The 27,804-nt window shown below is 41.0% G+C and overlaps 1 protein-coding gene across 1 annotated transcript in view; it reads right to left on the bottom strand.

The window, feature by feature from the left end:
* Nucleotides 1-12,254: 12,254 nt before the first annotated feature.
* LOC124798546 (pickpocket protein 28-like) overlaps nucleotides 12,255-27,804 on the bottom strand; it is a 276,442-nt gene continuing 260,892 nt past the window's right edge. The window contains exon 11 of the mRNA XM_047261997.1: nucleotides 12,255-12,438. Within this exon, the coding sequence (XP_047117953.1) occupies nucleotides 12,335-12,438 (104 nt within the window). The 3' untranslated portion in view covers nucleotides 12,255-12,334. The remainder of the gene's footprint in view (nucleotides 12,439-27,804) is intronic.

Below are 27,804 nucleotides of genomic sequence, written 5' to 3' on the forward strand. Positions count from 1 at the left end.
CGTTTATGTAAATGAGGAATAGTACTGGGCCAAGGACACTACCCTGTGGGACACCTATATTTACATAATTTGGGTCTGGAGTATACTTTACAATATAGTTTGAGCAACTTGAAATATGTGAGATTTCAGTTATCTGTCTTCTATTTTTTAGATATGACTGGAACCACTTTTTCACAAGTCCCCTAATTCCAAGTTCATCTAACTTATTTAACAATATGTTGTGGTCTACTGTATCAAACGCTTTAGTTAGATCAAGAAATATACCTGTTGTGTAGTTCCCTTTATCTAATGCTTCTAGAATGTGTTTTGTGAGGTGTGCTGTTGCTGATTGTGTGCTTTTCCCTGATCGAAATCCAAACTGGTCAACAGACAGTAAGTTGTATTTATTTAAATAATTGATTAGCCTATCTTTCATAATAGTTTCTAATATTTTTGCAAAGCATGATAGTAGAGAAACTGGCCTATAATTTTCAATTATTCCTGCATCACCTTTTTTGAAGAGAGGTAGTAATTTTGCATATCTTAAATAGTCTGGAAAGTAGCCCTGCTTGAAAGATTGATTTATAATATCAACTAAATGTGGAAGTAGGCTCTTGATACAGTCTTTAATTATAAAAATGGGGACTTCATCCAGACCAGCTGAGTTTTTGTTTTTCAGTTTGCTGACTGCTTTATAGACTTCTTCCTCTGTTGTAGGGAATAACACCATTGAGTGTGATACACCATTATTTGGCTTTTTGACCTGAGGGGCTGTTAGAAAATTTTCCTGTAATTTTATTCCTATGCTACTAAAATAATCATTTATATAGTTTGCCAAATATATTGGGTCTTTTATTAGAGTCCCTTCCTCTTTGATTTTCAAGTTTGACAGATTCATTTTCCTGGTACCAGTTTCCTGCTTCACAATCTTCCATACTGCCTTATTTTTGTTTTCAGCAGAGTGCACTATTTTTGAGTTATGAGCTCTCTTTGCTGCAAACAATGTGGATTTCGTAGGCGCCGCTCTGCTGTTGACCATCTGGTTACCTTGTCGACCTTCATTATGAATAACTTCTTGCGGAAGCGCCCGACTGCGGCTGTGTTCTTTGATTTGGAGAAGGCTTACGACACCAGTTGGAGGGCGGGCATTCTCCGCACCATGCATACATGGGGCCTTCGCGGTCGCCTCCCTCTTTTTATTCGTTCCTTTTTAATAGATCGACAGTTCAGGGTACGTGTGGGTTCTGTCCTGTCAGACACCTTTCGCCAGAAGAATGGGGTGCCACAGGGCTCAGTTTTGAGCGTCGCTCTCTTCGCCATAGCGATCAATCCAATAATGGATTGCCTCCCAGCTGATGTATCAGGCTCCCTTTTCGTGGACGATTTTACCACCTATTGCAGCGCGCAGCGTACATGTTTCCTGGAGTGCTGTCTTCAGCGTTCTCTTGACCGTCTTTACTCCTGCAGTGTCGCCAATGGCTTCCGTTTTTCTGCCGAGAAGACGGTCTGTATTAACTTCTGGCGCTACAAAGAGTTTCTCCCACCGTCCTTACGACTCGGTCCCGTTGCTCTCCCATTCGTGGAGACAACAAAATTTTTAGGTCTTACATTTGACAGGAAACTTAGCTGGTCTCCACATGTGTCATATTTGGCTGCCCGTTGTACCCGTTCTCTAAATGTCCTCCGTGTTCTCTGTGGTATGTCGTGGGGAGCGGATCGAACCGTCCTACTTCGCCTATATCGGTCAATCGTCCGCTCCAAGCTGGATTATGGGAGCTTTGTATACTCCTCTGCACAGCCATCCATCTTACGCCGCCTCAACTCCATACAACATCGGGGTTTACAACTTGTGATCAGAGTGTTTTATACTAGTCCCGTTGAGGGTCTTCATGCTGACACTGGTGAATTGCCACTCACCTACCGGCGCGATATACTGCTTTGTCGGTATGCCTGTCGGCTACTGGCAATGCCCGACCACCCGTCTTATCATTCCTTTTTTGACGACTCTCTCGACCGTCAATACGGGTTGTATGTCTCTGCCCTGCTACCCCCTGGAGTTCGCTTTCGTCGCCTCCTTCAACACCTTAATTTTTCACTCCCTGCAACCTTTCGAGTGGGCGAGAGCCACACGCCACCTTGGCTCCAGGCTCAGGTTCGCGTTCACCTTGACCTCAGCTCGCTCCCAAAGGAGGTTACCCCCGGATTGGTCTACCACTCCCGTTTTGTCGAACTTCGTTCGAAGTTCATTAATATGACCTTCATTTACACAGATGGCTCTAAGACCAATGACGGGGTCGGGTGTTCTTTTATTGTCGGGGCACAAAGTTTCAAATACCGGCTCCATGGCCATTGTTCGGTCTTCACAGCTGAGCTCTTTGCCCTCTACCAGGCTGTTCTTTACATCTGCCGCCACCGACATTCTGCTTATGTCATCTGCTTCGATTCCCTGAGCGCCATCCAGAGCCTCAGTGATCTGTACCCGGTTCACCCTTTCGTGCACCGGATCCAACGCTCTCTTCAGCAGCTGGTGGACGTCGGTTCTCCGATTAGCTTTATGTGGGTTCCTGGCCATGTCGGTATCCCTGGGAATGAAACTGCAGATGTCACGGCCAAGGCTGTGGTCCTCCAGCCTCGGACAGCTTCTTGTTGTGGCCCTTCGTCAGATTGTAGCAGGGTCATTTGTTGGCGCATTTTATCGCTGTGGCATGCTGAATGGGCTGCACTTACAGACAAAAAGCTTCGGGCCTTGAAACCTCTTCCCGCGGCTTGGACGTCCTCCTCATGCACTTCTCGGCGGGAGGAGGTAGTTTTGGCCTGGTTACGAATTGGACACTGCCGGTTCAGCCATCGCCATCTGCTGACGGCTGCGCCGGCGCCGTTCTGCCCATGTGGACAATTGCTGATGGTCCGCCACATTTTAACGTCCTGTCCGGATTTTAACACACTGCATCTTGATCTTGGCCTGCCATGTACTGTAGATGCCATTTTAGCGGATGACCCACGAGCAGCTGCTCGCGTTCTTCATTTTATCAACTTGACAACCCTCTCTAAGGACATTTGCTTATGCTGTTTTTTTAATCCTATGCCTGTCAGTCTGTCTTTTATCGTGTTTTCCATTTCATTGCTGTTTTAAACTTGTGACTCGCGGTGCATTCCTAACGTAGTCTGGGCGCTAATGACCATTGAAGTTGTGCGCCCTAAAACCACAAAAAAAAAAGAAAAAAAAAAACCAGCAAGCCCATCTGCAGTGGTGTCCGGGACATTCAGCCTGGAATGTCATTGAAAGGAGTAGAATTGTCTTCAGTGATGAGTCCTGCTTCAAATTGAGCTCTGATGACCAACAAGGATGTGACTGGAGATGCCCCGGACACTGGTGGGATGCCAATTTGACTATCGCCCGCCATACAGCATGACAACCGTAAGTGGGGTGCCACTTCATTTCATAGCAGGACGCCTTTGGTTGTGATCTGTGGTACCCTTGCACCACAGTTGTACATCAATAATATTCTACGGCTCATTTTGTTGCCCTCCCTGTCAAGCCATCCTTGCCTTAAATTTCAGCGAGGTAATACCTGCCTGCACATGGCTAGATTTTCTACGGCTTGTCTCCATGCTTGACAACTACACCTTGCCCAGCAAGATTGCCAGCTCTCTCTCCAATTGAAAACATTTGGAGCATTATGGGCAGGGCCTTCCAACCAGTATGGAACTTTGATGATCTAATGCATCAATTTGACAAAATTTGGCATGGTATCCCTCAGGAGAATATCCAGCAACTCTGTCAATCAGTGCCAAGCCAAATAGTTGCTAGCAGAAGGGCCAGAGGTTGAAAAATGCATTGCTGACTTGCTCAGTTTGTGAAGCCCTTTCTCTTGAATAAATCATTAACTTCTTCTGAAATTGTAATCATTTGTTTGTCTCGTCATGTACATCACATCTACCAGTTTCTGTCCCACTCAGTTAATTTCTGCATGTTGCATCATTGTTACTTGTTTACCCCTTGGAGCATATAAATGCACCTGTTGCAAAGTGATTGATAACACTGATGCTCACTTTGATTCACGATTTCAAAATAATTCTGAACTGAAATTTGTAATTTTACTATCACATGAAAACTAAGGACAATACTCTAACTAGTTCCCTGAAAGCAGCTTTCAAAGTTGTTTAGATGCATATCAAAAGTTGTTTGACACCATTTGACAAAAATAAGGTGACTGTAGTGTGCAGTACTGAAGAGTTTATAAATAAAACAACGAGTAGATTTGCAAAACTGCTGAGCATTATTTCAGTTCCAAACAAAAGTTTACAGCAGTTTAAGATGTTAGTGCCATTACTGTATACAATTCCTGTGAGTATGTCTTCAGCAAAAAGATCACTTTCAGCTGTGAAGAGATTCAAAATTTTACTAGGGAAGAGACACTGTCTCATCTCTCATTTGTAGCTCACCTACTACGACCACTAAGAAAGAAGGAACATTCCTTTGAGGAGGTGGTTTCTAAATTTGCTTTCGAAGAGAGGAGAGTGGAATTTAAGTTCCTTTGATGTTGCAGAAATTCTCCATCAAGAGATTAAAGCCAGAAACTAATTTTCTATAAAAGTTTGCTTATAGTGATGTAAATTGATACTAGGTCTAATTATTTCAGCATCTATTCTTTCAATTTAAACTGTTACCAGTTGTGAGCATTATTGAGATGGGCCTGTCCATTGATTTACTATTGTTTGCTTAAAACTATGATATTAATATAATTAATTAATAAATAATCTAATTATAATTAATAAATAATAATAGTATAATCAATTATATAATTAAAATATTCAGTACTTGGGGTGTCTGAATGGTTACTGCACACCACTGATGTCTATGGAAATGGTGCCCAGGGTATGCTCCTGACTTCCCTACTCTAGTTTTACCACTAGCTACCCATTTAAAAAAAATAAATATCAACATTTTTCACAACACAGCCTTTAATGTTAAAGATCTTTTCTTAGCCATGCCTAAAAGTAATTGAATGAGCTTCTATCCACCAAACCATATTAAAACATGGCTCACACTTCATCTATCAAATTCATCTAAAAGCTAACTCAGCCTTTCTAGTCAGCCATCTGACAACATAGCAGTATCCCATACAGTGTATCATGAATGTCCTGGTTGTTACCTCATATATTAAGTTTCTATAACAGAATTGGCTAAGATCTACGTGCTAATTTTGGCCATAATTGCCACTCTGTCATGGTTAATTAAAACTAGAGACACGCCTTTAGCCAAAATATGATGTTGTATTCCCTTGGGCTATGCATACTATTCTACTTGCTCCAAACATATAGAGAACGTTTTTCATGCCCTCCTTGGTGAGTGGGCTTGGAAGTAGCCTATACCACACGTGAGAAAATACCACAACATCTGAAGTGACAATGGGGAAAAAGCCTTTTCACTTACCTCACTTTACTCTAGAACAATATCATCCAAGATGCCCAGTACATATAGTATTATTTAATGGCAAAAAATGTGCTGAATGTAATGCCAATGAAATAATACAAAATCAAATCACAATGGCATAGAAAGATGTACGTATGTGACCAGGAACTATCACAGTACCTATGATGGGAATATAATATAAAATAAAAATATCTGATATCTTTGACCTTACTTTTTATTGTGCCCTGCAGCCATCTGTTATTACAAGCTAGCCTAAGATCTCATGACACTGCAGTCATCTGACTGCTGGGAATACAGCATAGGTGAAGTATGTGTCATTGGTATGAGAAGCGGTTGGCAAATGAATTGCCATGCACTGTTACTTTGTTCATTATGAATTTTTAACACAAGTGTTTACCAAAGCTTTGTATCTCTCCACTATCTAATACAGTGCTTTTAGAGGGTTGTTTATTTTAGCTAGCAAGTATACAAATTTACAACGGATAAATGAATCAGCAAAATAAAAAAGAATCCTTAATAGGAAACTGAAATTCTTCTTCTAGCTCTAAAACTGATTTTTAAAAAAATTGTAAGACATATTATATTGAATTATGGCAAATTTAATTTTAACAGTAGTTTACAGGCCCCACAAATGATATGAATGCTCACAGCATCCGCAGTAGCTCCAGGATTCCTCAAACAGAGAGAGCTTCATATATGCTATCCAATCAAAAGTATCTGAACATCTGTATGTAATGCAGAATTGACCACTAAATGTCATGAGAGGTGGACTCACCAGTATAAAAGGAGGTGGGAGTGTTGTGTTGTCAGTAGAGAAGCAGTAACAACAAAATCGATTGATCAGGAAAACTCAGTGACTTCAAGTTTGGACTAATCATTGGCTGCCACCTGAGTCACCAGATCCATCAGGGACATTTCAACCCTTCTAAAGCTGCCCAAGTTGATTGTTGGTGATATGATTATGAAGGTGGAAACATGAAGGAACAATTACAGCTAAACCACGACAGGCAGACCTCATGTACTGACAGACTGAGATAATTGAAAATTAACCTGTGTGGTTGTAAAAAAAAAATCACTTGAAATCAGTGGCAGGAATTACTGCTGAGTTACAAAGTGCTACCATCAGTCCAACTAGCACAATGAATGTGCATAGATGAGTGGTTTGTAGTGTTGAATGATGCTATAACTCGTGGCAGTCCAATGGAAGGATTTGGGTTTGGCGAATGCCTGGAGAACATTACCATCATGTATAGTTCCGACAGTGAAGTACAGAGGAGGAGATGTTACAGTATGGGTTTGTTTTTCATGGTTAGGGTATGGTCCCCTTATTATGCTTAAGAAAATGCTAAATACAGCATTTTGTACTGAGTGCAGTAGAGGAACAGTTTTGAGATGATAACTGTTTGTATCAGGATGACAATGCATCTCTGAAATGGGCTGGCCTGTCCCGAGTCCTGACCGGAATGCAATGGAACATCTGTCAGTTGAGTTAGAATGTCAGCTTTGTGCTGACCCCAACATCTAACATCACTAGTTTCTCTAATTTTGGCTCTTGAGGAAGAATGAGCTACCATTCCTCGACAGACATTCAGACAACTTGCAGTGCCTGTGTTATTCTGGAGTATGATGCAATTTTCCTTTGGACATGCATGTATGTCTGAAGGAAAAGGCATTGTGGTGACTACAGCCATAAAGAAATACATGAAATGTATTCACAGTTGTGAATATGGACAACTGTCAGTTGTATAATGGAATCATGGCAATGAAAATTTGTGCCAGACCAGGACTCAAACTTGATTTGCTGCTTATTGCGAGCTGTCAGCTTACCAGTTGGCTATCCAAGCATGACTCACAACCATACCCAGACTTCCATATGTCATCAACTGCGTGTCTACATCATGTACTCGTACATCCATTATGTATATTCCCGTACAGGGGAGAGATTTTACTTGAAAGTCACCTGCCTGATGTCAACGGATAAATATAATATTGCTGCACCTGTGTTATTCTGAATTATGAAGGAACATTGCATCATAATACAGAATAACACAAGCACTGCAATATTGCATTTATCTGCTGACACCGAGCAAGCAACTTTCAAGTAAAATGTCTCCCCTGTACGGGAATATACATAATGGGTGTATGAGTACAGGTTGTAGATGCATGGTTGATGACATATGGAAGTTTGGGTCTGGCTCTGAGATGTGCTCAGATAGCCAAATGGTAAGGTGACTGCTCACGATAAGCAGGAAATTTGGATTTGAGTCCTGGTCCGGCACAAATTTTCATTGTCATCATTCCATTATACAGCTGATGGTTGTTCATATTCACAACTGTGAATACATTTCATGTATTTCATAATGACTGTAGTCACGGCAGTACCTATTCCTTCATATATGCATGCACCTCCAAAGGAATAGTGCATTGTAATTCAGAATAACACAGTCACTGCAACATCATATTTATCTGCTGACACTGGGCAAGCAACTTTTAAGTAAAATGTCTCCTCTGTACAGGAATATAACAATGGATGTATGAGTAGAGGTTGTAGACACATGATTGACAACATATGGACGTTTGGGTCTGGCTTTGAGTTGTGCTTGGATAGCCAGATGGTAAGGAGACTGCTTGCAATATGTGGGAAATCTGGGTTTGAGTCTCGGTGAAGCACAAATTTTCATTGTTGTCGTTCCATTATACAGCTGACAGCTGTCCATAATTGCAGGTGTGAATACATTTCATGTAACTCATTGAAAGTGTTCTCCGCTGAGATGAAGCTATTGTAAGGACAAAGGGTCCACTAATAGGTGTCCAGATACTTTTGAACAGATAGTGTATTTCATACTCACAGTGATTATTACTCACTAAGCAAAATCCTACTTTGTGACTTAGATATGGTTTCCTTAATGCAGACACATTTACAGGTGGAAATAAAAGATGTAAGATGTAACTTGTGTCTTCAGATTACATGTTTCCAGAAATTTGTAACTCCTGCAGTACTTTCTATGACCTGCATGAGGCTGTACAAGAAACAGAGGGCATGAAAGCAGTGGTAGCTGGTTTATTCTTGTCTACGTTTACAGTTAACAACATCTGTACTGATGGCCCATTTCCCCATGTTGTCCGTCAACTGTCAGACCCCTGGTCATATCTTCCCTAGCAAATGTGATGTCAGCCAGCTTTAATTGTGCATTAGCCTTAAAATGTTTCCTTATATCTGAAGCAACGTGTATATTCAGGTCACCAGTGCTATTACACTTAACTGCTGCTTCTTGAAATACTAATCAGACAAACCTTGTCATTATTCTTGATGTGGACTTCTTCACCATTCCAATTTTCCTGGGCTGGAATCTGGAAGCTCTAATCAATTCTCTACTCTCTCTATGCCTTTTCTTTTTCTTGTACCTTTTCCCACATTTGTTTAGGGTCACTATGTTTATTAACATATTTGACATGGTTAGTTTAAGTGATGGATGGATACCATTCCAATCAGAACCCATTAATTCCCTCCACCCCCTGCCCTCCTCTGGGACAGGATATTTGTACCCCAAACTGTGAGTGTGTCATGTTTTTCTTGTGAAAGTGACCAAAAGTTTTCTAAATATTTGTGAATCATGTAACTGAGGTACCAGCCCAATATTCACTCAGTGGGATGTGGAAAACGACCTAAAAATTACATCCAGGCTGGCCGACACACTGATCCTCATCGTTAATCTGCTGAGTATAATTGATCAGGGGCTGGCACTCCTCCCTGTCCTGGAAGTGACGCTTTAATATGCACTGCTGTCAGGGTGGGTAATTTCCAACTCTCTCTACCAAAGAAAACAAAAGCTCTTCTACTCAACACAATTATGTGAAATCTTCATGTACAATATCATAAGCAATTACAAAGCATTTACAATTCATGAGCATACATCTATCTGATAAATCCTGCATAATGTTCATGAATGACAGTTCTGTACAATATACATGACAGAATTAAGCTTTTCTTTCTTTTCTGACATAAGCAAGACTGTCGTGGCATGTCTTTTTTCTCTGTGACACAGCCTGCTTCTCCAAGGTGGAATTTCTTAGCATGGAATAATTGCCCAGCCAGCAAGTACCGGAAAGCATAACAGAACTGCTGTTGTCATCCTGCCTTGGAGATGCAACTTCCTAACAGTTTATAGTTCTAAAAAAAATTACTAATAACAAATACTTTCACGACGAGAGGTTTTAAAGTGTTTCCTTCTGCCACAGTTTTTGTCTCGCCTTCTTTTGAGTAATGGTAAGCTCTTCAGATGACTGCACCAAGTTTTCCAAGGACCTCAACCATTGCCAAGTGGGAATATCTTCTTGCAGTGGTTCTGTAATTCCCTGATATAATTTAAGCTTTCTGATTCTCCCTCATCCCCCCTCCCCCTTTTCCTGAGTCATCAGTCTTCTGACTTGTTTGATGTGGCCCGACACAAATTTATCTGCTGTGTCAGCCTCTTCATCTCAGAGTAGCCGTTGCAACCTACATCCTAAATGTATTCCAGTCTCAGTCTTCCTCTACAGTTTTTACCCTGTACAGCACCCTCTAGTCCATGGAAGTTATTCCCTGATGTCTTAACCCTTTCCTCTCTGATTCTGGTGAGAACCTCCTAATTCCTTACCTTATCATTCTACTTAATTTTCAACATTTGTCTGTAGCACAACATTTCAAATGCTTCAGTTCTATTCTGTTCTGGTTTTTCCACAGTCCATGTTTCACTGCCATACACTGCGGTGCTCCAAATGTACATTCTCAGAAATGTCTTCCCCAAAATAAAGACATATGTTTGATTCTAGCAGTCTTCCCTTGGCAGGAATTCCCTTTTTGTCTGTGATAGTCTGCTTTTGAGTCCCACTGACTCTGTCCATCATTGGTTATTTTGCTGCCTAGGTAACAGAATTCCTTAACTTCATCTACTTTGTGCCCATCAATCCTGATGTTAAGTTTTTCATTGCTCTCATTTGTGCTACTTTTCATTAATTTCTTCTTTCTTCAGTTTACTCTCAGTCCATATTCTGTACTCATTAACTGTTCATTCCATTCAACAGATCATTAAATTCATCTTCACTTTCACTGATGATAGCAATGTCGTAAGTGAATCTCTTATCATTGATATCCTTTCACCTTGAATTTTAATTCCATACTTGAACCTTTCTTTTATTTCCATCATTGCTTCTTTGATGTATAGATTGTACAGTAGGGGCAAAAGACTGCATTCCTGTCTTACACCCTTTTTAATCAAAGCACTTTGTTCTTGGCCTTCCACTCTTATTTTTCCCTCTTGGCTCTTCCACATGTTTATATTACCCATCTCTCCCTACAGTTTATCCCTGTTTTCCTCGAGATTTCAAACATCTTGCACCATGCACCATTTGACATTGTTGAAAGCTTTCTCCAGGTTGAGAAAACCTATGAACATGTCTTGATTTTTTCTTAGTCTTTCTTCCATTATCAACTGCAGCGTCAGAATTGCCTCTCTCGTGTCTTTACCTTTCCTAAAGCCAGAGTGATCATCATCTAGCACATCCTCAATTTTGTTTTCCATTCTTCTATATATTGTTCTTGTCAGCAACTTGGATTCATGAGCTGCTCAGCTGATTGCACAATAATTCTTGCATTTGTCAGCTCTTGCAATCTTCGGTATTGTGTGGATGATATTTTTCCAAAATTCGGATGGTATTTCGCCAGACTTATACATTTTACACACCTGCATGAATAGCCGATTTGTTGCCACTTCCCCAATTATTTTAGAAATTTTGATGGAATGTTATCCATCCCTTCTGCCTTATTTGATCTTAAGTCCTCCAAAGCTCTTTTCAATTCTGATTCTAATACCGCATCCCCTATTTTTTCTACATCGACTCCTCTTTCTTCTTCTGTTACGTCATCAGACAAGTCTTCCCACTCATAGAGGCCTTTAATCTATTCTTTCCACCCATCTGTTCTCTCCTCTGCATTTTAAAATAGAATTCATATAGCACTCTTAATGTTACCACCCTTGCTTTAAATTTCACTGAAAATTGATTTGACCCTCCTATGTGCTGAGTCAGTCCTTCTGACAATCATTTCTTTTTTGATTTCTTCACATTTTTCCTGCAGCCATTTATCCTTAGGTTTCCTACACTTTCTACTCATTTCATTCCTAAGTGACTTGTATTTTTGTATTCCCAAATTTTCCAAAACATTTTTATAATATCTTCTTTCATCGATCAACTGAAGTTGCAGTTGCAGCAATTACCTTCCTTCTTCCTTCATTTTTCTCTCCAACTTTTGCGACTGCTGTTTTTAGGGATATCCATTCCTCTTCAACCAAACTGCCTACTGAGCTATTCCTTATCACAGTATCTATAGCCTTAGAGAACTTCAAGCATATCTCTTCATCCCTTAGTACTTCCATACCCTACTTCTTTGTGTATTGTTTCTTCCTACTTACTTTCTTAAACTTCAGTCTACTCTCCATCACTACTAAATAGCGATCTGAGTCTACATCTGCTCCTGGGCCTTACAATCCAATAGCTGATTTTGGAATCTCTGCCTGAGTATGATGTACTCTAACTGAAATCTACTTTTATCTCCCAACCTTTTCCAAGTAGACCTCCTCCTCCTCCTGCAATTCTTGAGCAGAGTATTTGAGCTAGAAGGCAAACTTTTGTAGTTGTTTTCCAGTCTTGTAAGTTGCTAATGAAAAGGTGACAGTTTAGATATAGAAATCTTGGAAGGAAAATTGTTTGTGGAGCCAGAGGAAAACAATGTGTAATGATGCAGGAGTGAGAGGGGGCATGAGTAATTCTGTGGCATTATTTTCCTTGAAAAAATGTTTGCTCTTTAATATCAAATTTTGAATACATTTCTGACAGATATTTTACTGCAGTATTTCTTTGAAGCAGGTTTCTTTATGAACATTATGAAAAGTAACACAATGCTCGTGCTGTGAGGAAGTATATAAATTCGATGAGGCTGAGGACACTGAATCCCAGGAACAGTCCCAGCAGGCCACCACAATTCGCTATTGAAAGAAATGAAATGTCACTGAAACATTTTATATTCAATGCAATTATATTATGTCTTCATATATAATGTTGTTAGTAAGTTAACACTTTATTTCCAATTTGTGAGCATGCATCATTGTGACTTAATAGACAATATTGTGAAAAGGATAGTTGCCACTCACCATATAGTGGGGATGCTGAGTCGCAGATAGGGACAACAAAGAGACTGTCAGATAGTGAGCTTTCAGCCAACAGGGCCTTCATCAGAGACAGACAACATACACACACAAACTCATACAAATGTTGCGTGAGTATGTGCATGTATGGTATCTGTCTTTGATGAAGGCCTAGTTGGCCGAAAGTTCACTCTCTGACAGTCTTTCTGTTATGCCTATCTGTGTCTCAGCATCCACTATATGATGAGTAGCAACTATCCTTTTCATAATGTTGTTAAATTCCATCCTGGATTTTCCATTGTTAACATTAATATGAATCTTCCTTTCTTATCTCACACGTTTAAAAAGTAAGGACCAAACATTTATAAGAAGCACTAAAGGAATGGATGAAAAATATATTAGTTCTTTCAAATAAATATTTGCTTGGAGTGTGAACAATTGGCTTATGCCTGAGCAGGGGAGGGACAATGGTACTGGTGGGGATTTCATTGCAGGCAGACACAGTGTAGAAGGGGAAGCATGCAGCTCTGTTGCTTTTCTCCTCTGGCACCAATTTAATGAGGTCACATTCAATCTCACACAAGCACAAAGTGCTCTCCCAGTATTTACTGTGGTTGCAAACTGCGTTTTTGGTACAGAAAAAAGGGCGTTCCAACTGATGATGAATGGTGCATGTGATTGCTGTTAGCTGTTTCTAATGTCACAGCAAACTTTCAGCTGGAGATTCCAACACAGCATGTCCAGGTGATGTACACATGAAGCTTATCACCATCTTTTGAACTTTGAGGATTGTTGAATCATTAACATTGACGAGATGGACTCAGGGCAACAATATTGCCAAGAAGAGTAGGTTCAGGCCTTACAATAGGACTACACCATGAGAAGATCATAGGACTATTCAGCTAGCTCTGAGGAATGGACGGATGACAACAGCTTAAATCTGGGCAGTGGTATAGGCACTGTGTCACCCCTAACGATCAGGAACAGATTACTGGAAACTGGGTTGAGAACTCAAATTACCTGGTGTCTTTTACTGCTGATGCTATACCACACTTTTATGGAGTAGAAAAAGAGTCAGCTGTGATATTCAGTGGCATTCTGAGGTATTAAGCAATAAGGCTTGCTTCTGCTTGTGGTCAGCAGACTGCTGGCAACCTGTTTGTTGATGACTTGTTGAAAGGTCACAGAAAGTGATGATTTTCAATATCCATACGTCTCCAACTCATGGAATCATGGTGTGGGGAGCTATTGCATGTGACAGCATGTCTGATATACTTGCCAGTGTGTGACAATAATGCCAAAGCCAACCTGCTGTCATACCATACCATTTATGACCAGGGCACAAAATGGCATACTTCAGCAGGATATTGTAAGACCCCATACTGTGGTTCAGACCACAAATGCCTTGACAGTTATATGGAGTTAGGGATGCCACTTTTCCAGAAACCCTGGGCTGGACAACTTCTCAGTTGCACAGAATAAATAAAATGCTAACAGTTTACTACAAATATAAGTAATATAACCAATTTGTTGTATGGTACCTATAGTTTCTTAACATATCAAAATTTAATTTTAATATTGTGTTAACACACAAATAAAAAGAAAATCTTCTCCATTCCATTCTTCTTTGTAATGTATGGATTTGTTGTTTAAACGTAAAATGAATTTTTAAATAAACATTTACAGGCAATAGAATAAGTTCAGTTCAAAGATCAGATAAAAAAGAGAGAGACAAATTTTGAAGAAAAGGCCCAAAAGTAACATGATTACTGTTTTGTAGTTTTTAATGCATATTTTGTGTTGGTCTTTGCTGCTTTCAGTAGATTTGCACTGTCTCTCCCCTCCCCCCCCCTCCCCCCACCCTTTCTCCTGCCCCCTGCTCTTTAAGAAAATTCAAAAATCCACCACAACTTTCAGGAAAGTTCACCTTTATTTGAAGATTGAAGCTTCAAGCTCTCCTCTTACTAAGGCTATGGACATATGCTTTCTTTCTTTCTTTTGATCACTGGTTCTTCATCATACAGATGATTCTTCCAGCAAATGAGTTACTCATAGTAACTGAAAATATGTAAAACCTAAAGCAATTGGGGATTGTAAGTTGTGTCTGCTGCTTATAATATCCCCAAATTTGGTCTTTGTTATACTTTTATCAGTTCCCCCATATGTAGTCTAGAAATCACAGAATTGATTGTATAACTGATCTTCACCCAGGTTGAGATTCAGTTTGCAGGTAACCATTAAAATACAGCACCATTGGAGATGAATATCTTCTTCTTCTGTAAGTGAAAAACTTGTAAACAGGTTGAACACATTGTTCTCAGAAAAGTCATAGTTATAGGACAAATAACAAACGCAATGTGACTAAAAAGAGTGAGCAACATTTTCAAAACTCGATCTCTGTGATTTTAGTGTTCCTTCCACAATTTCATGAGCTTTGCTCCCTAAGAATCTGTCTTGTCTCCTGCCTTCTGGCTTGCTTTAAGGTCCCGTATTATTCTGTCCAGCTCAACAGAAGTAACAGGTATTTTTCAGTTTTCTAACAACAGTTTCAAACAGGGCCAAAATATGCTTCAGAAAACATAGATAACATGCAGGAAGTGAATGTAAAGTTCCTTCAGAATCATGCTCCCCATTTGACATCACAAACTGCCAAATCAGTCTTGAAAAGTATTCTTCATTCTTTGAAATAAAATAAGAATTGATTTCAAGCCATCAGCATACATTTCTGTCAACTGCAGGAAGTAGTGAGAGCCATCTTGTACAGAGTCACAATATTTCCTTCAACTCGATCTCCATAAACTCTGAGCATTTGATGCAGCAGAACCAAATTCACTGTAGGTTTTGAGAACTAATGCCTCTGCATCACAATGCAATGTTTTAACACCATGTTTTAAAGTACTATTTATGACATGGCAGTTATAATTAGCTATCAAAACGGATGGATTTTCATTTTTCAGTAAGATAAAAAAAAAAAATCTTCTCGCCATAGTTCACTGGAGAATTGTCAGCACTGTATGCACTTACTTGATTCAGATAAAAGCTACTAGATTCTGTAACGTTCTTTATTGCATGGAAAATATCTTTGTGGGTTTCTTTGGAGTCTTCATAAAAAAGTAACAGTCCCTGTGTGGCGAAGCAAGCTGGGATTTCTTTACTTCCCCTCTTGTTTTGCCATCTGCCTCCTTAAATTAATTTTTGCCTAATTACCATTAACCTGCATGAGAATAATCTGCATTTTCATAGAAGAGAAAGTTTGGCCCTCAAGCTTAAGGAATATAGCACAAGGCCTAATTTTGTGCTTAGTTTTGTGTATGTAATTTATTTCCTAATTTATTTGGCTATTCCTAGTTAATATCTTTTGCTACAAATCACTATAGGGTGAAATCAGTAATTGTTTTGTGACTTAGATTATATTGTTGACTTATAAACATATGTAAATTTTGTACTAATTATAAACATTTGGAAAAAGAACTACTAGGATTCTTAACGTATTTATTTAGCTCTATTCGAAAACATATTAGCAAAGCCATCCTGTTATTACATCCAAAATAATTACCAGGTTTGTCAAAAGTATAGTTTGAATAACTATATCTGTTAGTTTCATTATTTAAACAATTAGTTCAGCCTAACCTTTGTGGTAGAAGGAACTGTTAAAAGGAAGGAGTTTCTTAATGTATTCAGTTAATTGAATGAGTTATGTTTTAACTGTAATTTCTGTAACTTAAACATCAAACAGTGTATTACTTTCAGTGCCTAATATTGTGAGGATGTATAAAGGACCAATTTTTGGTCCCGAGACAGTCAGTCCACTGCCAATTTTCATACATGAAACATGTACTGGTTAGATTAACAATAACGCATCAAGTTAACAGTGGAATAAGTATAACACAAATAGGCCTTGTGTTAGAACAATTAGTAACAATGTATGTTTAATTTATTTGAAAAATAGTGTCACATGTACTGTATCATTCTGCAAGAACTGTGAACTGTGTGGTTAGGTTTTTACTGCTCATAGCTACTTAAGGGCCAGGAAGTCTTTTCTGAGAGTATTTATATGGAACTAAAACATGGATGATAAATAGTTTAGACAAGAAGGGAATAAAAGCTTTTGAAATGTGGTGTTACAGAAGAATGCTGAAGATCAGATGGGTAGACCACGTAACTAATGAGGAGGTACTGAATAGAATTGAGGAGAAGAGAAATTTGAGGCACAACTTGACTAGAAGAAGGGTTCGGTTGATAGGACATTTTCTGAGGCATAAGGGGTTCACCAGTTTAGTATTGGAGGGCAGCGTGGAGGGTAAAAATTTTAGAGGGAGACAAAGAGATGAATACACTAAGGAGATTCAGAAGGATGTAGGTTGCAATAGGTACTTGGAGATGAAGAAGCCTGCGCAGGGTAGAGTAGCATGGAGGGCTGCATCAAACCAGTCTCTGGACTGAAGACCATAACAACAACAGATATTCAACAGCAAACTATTGTAGCAGTATGCTGATGTTGTCTGCAACCTATTAATGAGGCATATCGACATTTACCAATAGTGAACTGGCAATATAATTGTATAATATTGGGGGGTTGTGAACAGTGAAAGTAAAGAACTGTGAAACACAATTGTGCACTGTTGGCTACATCATTTACAACAGTCAATCCCTATTTTTCAGCCAGTATAACAATGCAGTACGTCGACACCAAGGACTATCAACGAAGAAGTAAGTCAGGTGAACATCACATATGGTGCCCTTTCAGGTGAGGAATATTGTATTTGGACACAATAAACAAGGATTTGCAAACTTTGAACAGTGAACAGTGCAGATTGAATGGAGTGACTGAATTTAAAGTAATTGTGGCACCAGTGTTATTGAGAACAGTGAACAGACTAATTGACAGTGAAAAGTAATTACAGTATTCTGGAAGTTTGATTGCGCGTCAACAAGTAATGCGATAGGAAGCATAAACAACACGGCATAGCAACAAAAGATCGTTGGCCAAGGTTATGGAGGCAACCATTACAAATGTTAGACACAGCAGCCATCCTGGAATCAAGCTTGTCGGAGCAGCCATTATGAAGAACAGCTGCAGCAGCCAGTCAGCATACCAGCTGGAGTCAACCCACCTGATGTAAACAAGAGGGTTTTGGATGAGTGGGAGTAACCACAGCAGCAGCAGCAGCAGGAGATGAGTGAATAGAAATAAGGTAATTCATAGCAAAAGCCATTTTATATTAAGTGCTACATAATGAGTGACCTTAATGAACAAGACAATATGGGAGTGATGTGATTGGTAACAAAGTAGTAGAGTTTAAGTTTTTAAATTATCAGATAGACTTAATGGGGACTGATTCGATAGCTGATAGTGGTTATAAATCATAAATGAATGTAACTCTGAATGATAGGGTCAAAAGTCATATTGTAGATGAGATGATAAAAGTGTCATCTGCATTTTGTGATGATGTGAGCAAAATGGACGAAAACAGTACTGAAGCGTGTGAAATTGTTAAGGCTGAGGAGGAAGAATCTAGTAGCAAAAGACAGCAAAGGCAAAAGTTTATGGCAGATGGAAAATTGGAAGCAATGTTAAGGTAAATTACGAGTAGTTTGAGTGGTATGAGTATGAAATCAGACATTAGTAGGGTGGAAAATAAAACTGATAGCATTAAAACTGACATGGCTAGCTTAAAAAAAATTAAAAAGGAAATTAAGGTGGCCAGTTCTAATCTTTCAGAATTAAATAAGAAGGTTGAGTCAGTAGTGAAAGATCATGATGAAAAGACAAAGAAAGTAGTACAGAATACTAATGAGAAACTAACATTAATGAGTAGTATATGTGTAGAAGAGAGAAAGAAACTTTGTGATGACTAAAGTAGGAGGGTGGAGGCTTCTGAGGAACAGTGTAAAGATGAAGACAAAGCAGCCAGGAAATGTTGTGCTGAAAATAGGGTTAAAACTTGAGAATCAAATCAATCAGATTAAAAATGATTTGTAAACGGAGATAGAAACCAAGTGTGTGGTAGTGGTAGAGGAAAAACTGGTAAAAGTAAATAAAAATGTAGATTCAAGATTGGCTGAAAGGGGTAAAAGATGGAAGAGGTACAAAATCTAAAGCATAGAGTGTTTAGTATGCCAAACAGTCCTTCATTTGTTAGTTGTAAAAAATTTAATGATTTTGAACCATATGGGGAAGTGCAGCAACTGTATTTAATTAGGAAATTTAATGATTTGCCTGAAACATGGAATGACAAAGAGAAAATGCCGTTTGCAGGAGGTTTTTTGAAAGGGGGTGTTTATGGAAGCGCAGCTCAGGTAGCTGATAGTTGTACTTTGTGGAATAGCTTTAAGAAAGCCTTTTTCAATGAAAGAGAAGCAGATGGGAATTTTGAGTGAATTTTGGGGATGGGAGAGATTTGGCTCTAGGAAGGGTACTGTGAAAGGTTTCTGTCAGTTTTGGATAAGCAAACTGAAATATTTGGACAAAGAGCTAGGTAGTGAATCAATAATTATGGACTTGGAAACTAAGTTGCCTCAGAAAGTTAGAGATTTGCTTGTACCTGTCCCTAGGGGTAATATTAGTGATTTTTTTAATTATGTTGATAAAGTGGAGAGGGTGAGGCTCTCAGTGGAAGACCATAGGAGGAATTTTGGTGATAATAATCAACCAGGGAGAGAGTTTCGGGTAAATAGGATGAACAGAACTAATTGTTGTAGAAATTCAAGAAATGATTGGGTGGAGGATAGCCAGAATGTGCACAGAAATGGTAGGAGAAAGTCAAGGAACAGAACTGGAGGAGAAGACGGTAAACCATTTAAACTAGAAAATGCTCCAGTTCTGGCTCACACTAGAGCAGGCAGTGATGAAGAGCCACATGCATATAAATGTGCTGTAATCACAGGTAAGGGTAATGTAAATGATAGTAGTAAGATGAGTGTAAATTCTAATTCTAGTGAGATGTTGAATGATGGTGTGTAGCAATGTTTATCCTGTAAAAAGAGAGGAGGAAGTTACTACAATAAAATTAAGTGATGCTGTTGCTGTTGCTCAGGATGTCCAAAGTGTCAAAATGGATGATAAGTTTTTAAGAGGACATAAAGAATTCAGGTGTTTTGCTTTGTGATCTAATGCTGGAAACAAGAATCAACTAATGAGCCATGTATTTGAGGGCAATTATGGTGACAGTGGGTCTGATTCTGACAGTAGTTGTAATGATGATAGCAATGATGAATCCAGTAGTGCTATGGACAAGGTACTTCAATTTATCATTGATAGTGATGGCAGTGTGTTAAGTACAGAAAGAATACAGGAGGATAATATTAGGCCTAGTGGAGAGTTAGAGTGTGGTAATTGTTGTGACTCGCCGATCATTGAAAGTGCCGCTGCGCAATTACGCGCATCCTCTACATGCGGCGCTGTGTGCCAGCCATGCTGCAGCCGTGCCACCTAAATGGCCAGCCATCCAGTGGCCGCTAGACTTGGACTCAGTGCTCATTCGAATGTTACCGTGTTCATATGTCTTGCTTGTCAACTTGCTCTGTGACTTATATGTGTTGTGCCGTTTGAAATATAGGTGTTCAACTTGACGTTATAACAATTGGTGATGAGGTAGTGGATTTTTCCTTTTCATCGTTGACCCACAGGTTTCCATGGCTACTGTCGAGCAACTGTTACAAGGTCTCATTGAACAACAAACGCTTCTAACATCGGTGATTCGCGATTTCGTCGTGGCGTCAAATGCCTGGCGTTTCTCGTCGTTGGCTATACCTCCTTTTCCTCCTTACGACGAGACGGTGGAAGACTGGTCTGATTATGAAAAACGTCTTCGACAGCACTTCTTGGCATTTCATGTCACAGATGAACAAACATGTAAGTCTCTGTTCCTTTCCTGGATTTCACCTCAAATGTATCAGTTGTTGTCGCAATTGGCTCTTTTGAAAGATCCTGCATCTTTGTCCTTTGCTGAAATATGCTCCCTTCTGTCTGTCTATTTTCAAAAGAAAATGCATGTGGTAGCCTCTCGTGTTGCCTTTTATCGTTATCAAAAACAACCGCATCAATCCTATCGCGCTTGGGCTGCTGAACTTCACGGTGTCAATTTGTTACTGACGTTCACAAAGAATCCTTGCTGCTTCCATGGCCAACAAAGAAGTTCAACAACATGCCCTTCAGTTGGCAAATACGACTCTAGATGAAGTCCTATTGCTGGGGCGCAAATAGAGGCGTGGTGTGACGTCGGGGAAATACAATCTCTGTGCGCTGTTGACGACGTGTGCGGCACGTCCCCGCTGGCTGATGTGGCCGCAGTGCCCTCCCAGGCGCAGCCTTGGCCTAACCGTAAACAACCCACTAAGAAACTGCAGCAAAACCCCCGGCAACTTCTTTCATGTCTGCAGTGTTTTACAAAACATTCACACGAGGATTGTCCCCAACGTTGGGCTGTGTGTCACAATTGCAAAAGGAAAGGTCATGTGTCTTCCGTTTGCAAATCCGACCGCATACATGATGTTCATGAACATGATGCTGATTCTGGATCTGTGTTGTCTGTCAATTGCACTTCTTCCCTTTCAGGGAAGTTATTCCTCACTGTCCAAATCCTTGGTCGGGATGTTCACATGCAGGTGGATACCGGTTCTGCTGCCACTATAATTAATTCTCAGACGTATCTTCCGTTGGGTTCTCCACTCCTATCACCTGTCACTCGGCAATTACGGACGTACAATAAACAGAAGATTTCTCTCTTAAGACAATTTAATGCTGAGGTCTCTTACAAATCCGTCGTTCGCACTGTTCCCATATTTGTGGTCAACCAGAGCAATGCAGAGAATCATTTTGGTTTCGATGCCTTTCACATTTTTGCGTTCTCCATAGATGACTCTGTCAATATCGTCTCTGATCCTATTCCTTATGCTCAATTGGATTACTTGTCAACGACATTTTCGTCCCTTAGGCCGTGCAAACGACTTTGAAGCTCATATCACGCTCAAACCCACTGCTCGGCCTAAGTTTTTTCGGGCTTGGCCCATTCCTGTGGCCCTTTGTGGTTAGGTAAAATGGGAGCTGGATCATCTCACTACTTCAGGGGTCTTGCTTCCTGTCACTTCCAGTGAGTGGTCCTCTCCTGTCGTTGTCGTTGCTAAGCTCAATGGTGATATTCGCCTCTGTGGCGATTTCAAGGCCACTGTAAATGCTCAATGCCTCATCGACACTTACCCTATGGCCCGACCTGAAGAACTGTTCACTAAACTTGCTGGAGGCCAGTATTTTTCTAAAACTGACCTGTCAGAAGCTTATCATCAACTTCCTCTCGACGCTGCTTCCTGGCAGTTTCTGGTCCTTAACACACCTTTCGGCCTCTATCAATACCAACGCTTGCCATTCGGGGTTACTGGCGACCCTGCTCTCTTTCAGTGATTCTTGGAACAATTATTGCTCCCTGTCCCTGGGTGTATCAATTACATGGACGACATTGTTGTCACTGGCTCCACCACTGAAGAACGTCTTCAAAATCTCTGCACACTTTTTCATGTCTTACAGACTGCCGGTCTTAAGTGTAATATTCAGAAATCACAATTTTTTCAGGCATCTATCACGTACTTGAGGTTTCAACTCTCTTGGGATGGTATTCGTCCGCTTCAGCAAACTGTCGCTGTGATCAATGCCCTTCCTCGCCCTACATCTGTTAAGGAACTGCAGGCCTTCCTTGGGAAAATAGCATACTATCACAAGTTCTTACCGTCTGCTGCTTTGGTGGCTCAGCCGTTGCATCACCTGTTGCATAAAAACATACCTTTTCACTGGTCCGCGTCATGTGATGCAGCTTTCCAGAAATTGAAGACTATGCTGAAACAGGCCCCGTGCCTGGTTACATATCGACCTGGCCAACATCTTGTTCTTGCCACGGACGCTTCTCTATACGGGGTCGGTGCAGTCCTTTCGCACTGTTTTTCAGACGGCTCTGAACAACCCATTGCTTATGCCTCCAAAACACTCACAGATGCCCAACAAAAGTATTCTCAAATTGAAAAAGAAGCTTTGGCCATTATTTATGCTCTTCATAAGTTTGGTGTTTTTCTCTATGGATCTAAATTTCACCTTGTTACGGATCACAAACTGCTTGTTTCCTTGTTTTATCCATCATTGTCACTTCCCGACAAGGCTGCACACCGCCTCCAGCGTTGCGCTCTTTACTTGTCTTGTTTCAATTATGAGATTCATTTCCGACCGACGGCTTAACATGCGAATGCTGATGCACTGTCTCGCCTTCCCATGGGTCCTGATCTGGCATTCGACAGGGATGAACTTTTGTGTTTCCACGTGGATGTTGCCGAGCAGCGGGTTGTGGACGGATTCCCCATCACAGGCGACTGGCTGGCGGCGGCTACGGGTTCTGATCCTACCCTCTCCTGGGTTTTACGCTGCATTCAGAAGGGTTGGCCAGATTGTCCATCCATTAAGACTTCTGACCCATTGCGGAACTACTACGCTTTGCGCTACCGCCTCATGGCTAGGGATGGTGTTATCCTCCTTTCCACCAACAATGCTTCACCGCGTGTTGTGGTACCTGCGTCTTTGCGTGCTTCAGTCTTGTGCCTCCTTCACCAAGGGCACTGGGGTGTGTTTCGCACAAAATCTCTGGTGCGCTGTCATGTGTACTGGCCTGGCATCGACTCTGAAATAGCACACATGGTCGCTGCCTGCGGCCCTTGTGCATCACAGGCCGCCGCCCCGAAGTCATCTTTGTCACCGTGGCTTTCACCTGAGATGATCTGGGAGTGCATTCATGCTGACTTCGCAGGACCTTTTTTAGGTACTTATTGGCTCCTCGTAATTGACGCCTACTCTAACTTTCCTTTCATTGTCCATTGCATGTCACCTACCACTGCGTCAACCACAAGTGCTCTCGCCCGCATTTTTTCTTTGGAAGCCATTCCCTCTACTCCTGTTACTGATAATGATCTGCAATTTGCCTCTTCCGATTTTGCGGATTTTTGTGCTTGTCACGGTGTTATGCATGTCACGGCTCCTCCATTCCATCCACAATCAAACGGTGAGGCTGGATGACTGGTCCGCACATTTAAGGCTCAGATGCAGAAACTCCTGACTTCTTCTGCTGCTGATGATGCGCTTCTCCAGTTTCTGGCTTCTTACCGTTTCACCCCCATGGGTGACCACAGCTCGGCTGAGCTCTTACATGGCCAACAGCCCCACACGCTACTTCATCGTCAGCGGCCTTCCACCTCACGGCCGTGGGTGCCTTCGCGTGGCCGGTTTACTGCCGACGACCTTGTCTGGGTATGGGGATATGGCAGGCGGCCAAAATGGAGTCCGGGCCGCATCTTACCGTCGACGCCTGTATGAAATCCAGATGGACACGGGTGTGGCAGTGTGTCATTTGGACCAGCTTCGGCCTCGTGTGCTGGCAACGCCTGATCCGAATGCTGCCTCACCACCTTCAGCTCTACCTAATGCTCGGGCTCTTGGCATATCTCATTAATCACATCGCAGCCCTCTCACCGTCATCTCGGTGCCAGTACAAGAACGGACGCCACCAGGAGACGTGCCCATGCAGGAACTGGATGACCATCATCTGGCAGAGCCAATCTACTTGCCTCCCTCTCCTACGGACGCCGACACATCGCCCATGTCTCCTGTTATATCAACTGGACTTGCCGCAACAGGCAGATTGGTGCAAGGGGCCCTAGCAGATTTGACCCCTACGTCTCCTGTCATCTTGACCCGTTATCATCGGGGACACTTCCGTCCGTACGGGAAGCCTCCTCCTCGAGACTTTATGGCCAGTCAAACAACGCCTATGGACATTATCAATCTACAGGCCACCTCCGTCAAGACCAGTGAAAAAATTTAAAAGGGTGGAAAAGTGTTGTGACTCGCCGATCATTCAAAGTGCCGCCGCGCAATTACGCGCGTCCTCTACATGCGGCGTTGTGTGCCAGCCATGCAGCAGCCGCACCACCTAACCGGCCAGCCAGCCAGTGGCCGCTAGACTTGGACTCAGTGCTCATTCGAATGTTACTGTGTTCACATGTCTTGCTTGTCAACTTGCTCTGTGACTTATATGTGTTGTGTCGTTTGAAATATAGGTGTTCAACTTGACGTTATAACAGTAATGAAGAAGAGGACCATCCTTTCTGTCATTTGACTGTGTCTGATAATTGTTTTGGTAAGCAGGATTATAGTTTTTCCAGGGAGAGTATTAATGAGGATTTGTTGTATGAAGAAGATCACATGATAAGTAAAAAGGAAATGTGGTGCCCTGTAATAACAGCAAGTGTACAAGGTATACATATTAAGTATCTACAGGATAATGATGGTGATTTGACTGGCATTTCACAGGCATTTTTTGAATCTATTAAGAACACAGAGGGCATACTAGTGATGGGTGCATGTTTGTGGAATAAAAATTATTGGAGCTACTGGTAAGCTACCAAAGAGAGAGAAATGAGAGGTACTATTAACTGTGGAATTGGCAGGACAGCTGTTGGAGTGGAATTTCTTGGTGATTCAAAACTCAGCATTGATGTAATATTTGGGATTAATTTCTTGTGCAAATGGTGTGTAAATATTGATATTGCTAGTGGTAAGTTTCGTTTCAAGTGCAACAGAAGTAGGTACGAAGTATCATTTTTGGAAGGTATGGACAAGTGTGTGCAAACTGAATTAGATTTGCCAATAAGAGTTTTGATCATTGTGCAGGTTACTGAGGAAGAAGAAGAGGAGGAGAGAGTAAGGTTGGAAATAATAGAGAGAGTTGAGGATATTAGAGGTATTACAAATAATCAAAGGGAGGAATTAAAAGGTATTCTCCTGAGTAACTGCAAGGCATTTTCAGACAGGCCAGGTTTGGTAAAAGATTTTGAGTGCAAATAAAAGTTTAAGGATCATGAACCATTTTTCAAGAAGTCTTATATTATTCCATTTTCAAAAAAGGAAGCTGTGAGAAAAGAAATTCAAAAGAGGGTCTCATGGGGGATTATTGAAAAGTCAACCAGCAGGTATAATAACTCACTTGTGGTTGTGAAGAAAAACACGGTTGTGTCAGGTTGGTTCTGAATGCCAGGAAGTTAAATGAAATCATAGAAGGGGAGAGTGACAGACCAGCTAACATAGGTGAAATTTTGCAAAAGTTCCATGGATGTAAGTTTCTGATTTCGTTTGATGAGGCTTGTGGCTACTGGAATATCAGTTTGGCCAAAGAATCTAGGCCATGTACAGTACTTTTACACGAAGGTGTTATCAATACTGTGCACTGCCATTTGATCTGAATTTGTCTGTCTGTGTATGTGTGTTTTTATCAACACTGTTGACAAGGCGCTAGGTGAGATATGAACCAAAGAAATCACAGTATATGTAGATGATATCCTAGTAGCGAGTGCAGAATGGTTTAAGCACTGTAAGATTTGAATGAAGTACTGAGAGCTGTTTATAGGGGAGGTATGAAACTAAAATTAAGTAAATCTGAATTTGTAAAGAAGGAAATCTCATTTTTGGGTCACAGGATTAATGAGGAAGGTATACAGCCTGATGCAGAAAAGCTTGCTGCTATTGCAGATTTATCACCCCCAAGAACAAGAAGGATCTTAAAGCTACACTATGTGATCAAAAGTGTCCGGACACCTGGCTAAAAATGACTTACAAGTTCGTGGTGCCCTCCGTTGGTAATGCTGGAATTCAATATGATATTGGCCCACCCTTAGCCTTGATGACAGCTTCCACTCTTGCAGGTGTATGTTCAATCAGGTTTCTTGGGGAATGGCAGCCCATTCTTCATGGAGTGCTGCACTGAGGAGAGGTATCAGTGTCAGTCAGTGAGGTTTGGCATGTAGTCGGCGTTACAAAACATCCCAAAGGTGTTCTAAAGGATTCAGGTCAGGACTCTGTGCAGGCCAGTCCATTACAAGGATGTTATTGTTGTGTAATGACTCTGCCACAGGCCGTGCATTACAAACAGGTGCTCGATCATGTTGAAAGATGCAATCACCATCCCCGAATAGCTCTTTAACAGTGGGAATCAAGAAGGTGCTTAAAATATCAATGTAGACCTGTGTTGTGATAGTGCCACACAAAACAACAACAAGGGGTGCAAGTCCCCTCCATAAAAAACATGACCACACCGTAACATCACCGCCTACAAATTTTACTGTTGGCACTACACATGCTGGCAGATGATATTCACTGGGGATTTGCCATGCCCACACCCTGCCATCAGATTGCCACATTGTATACTGTGATTTGTCACTCCACACAATGTTTTTCCACTGTTCAATCATTCAATGTTTACGCTCCTTACACCAAGCGAGGCATCGTTTGGCATTTACCGGCATATGTGTGCCTTATGAGCTGCCGCTCGACCATGAAATCCAAGTTTTCTCACCTCCTGCCTAACTGTCATTGTACTTGCAGTGGATCCTGATGCTATTTGGAATTTCTGTGTGATGGTCTGGATAGATGACTGCCTATTACAGATTACGACCCTCTTCAACTGTCAGCAATCTCTCAGTCAACAGACGAGGTCGACCTGTATGCTTTTATGCTGTATGTGTCCCTTCATATTTCCACTTCACTATCACATCAGAAACAGTGGACCTAGGGATGTTTAGGAGTGTGGAAATCTTGTGTACAGGTGTATGACACAAGTGACACCCAATCACCTGACCACGTTCGAAGTCCGTGAGTTCCATGGAACACCCCATTTTGTTCTCTCGCGATGTCTAATGACTGTTGATGTCACTGATATGGAGTACCTGGCAGTAGGTGGCAGCACAATGCACATAATATGAAAAACATATGTTTTTAGGGGTGTCTGGATACTTTTGATCACATAGTGTATGTTTGACTTGCTTGGCTTCTACCAAAAGTTTGTATCAGATCAGTCATTTTAACTGTCCTTGCCTTGGTAATTTGTTGAAAAAGAATGTGGTTTGGCATTAGACAGAGGAGTGTGAAGAGGCATTTCAGAGTTTGGAAAATGAATTAGTAAATAGTAAGATTTTAGGACATCTAAATTTATCACTGCCCTTCTGTATGAGTACTGATACAAGTTTTTGTGGTTTGGGGGTAGAAATTTTCCAATTAGTACCTACTGAGATTGGGGTTGAACACAAAACTATTGCTTTTGCTAGCAGAACAATACAATCACATGAAAATAACTATTACATTTCTGAATTAGAGGCTTTGGCAATTATTTTTGGTTTTCAAAA

Source organism: Schistocerca piceifrons, chromosome 5, assembly GCF_021461385.2.
Source record: "Schistocerca piceifrons isolate TAMUIC-IGC-003096 chromosome 5, iqSchPice1.1, whole genome shotgun sequence".
In the NCBI taxonomy this organism is placed as follows: Eukaryota; Metazoa; Arthropoda; class Insecta; order Orthoptera; family Acrididae; genus Schistocerca; species Schistocerca piceifrons.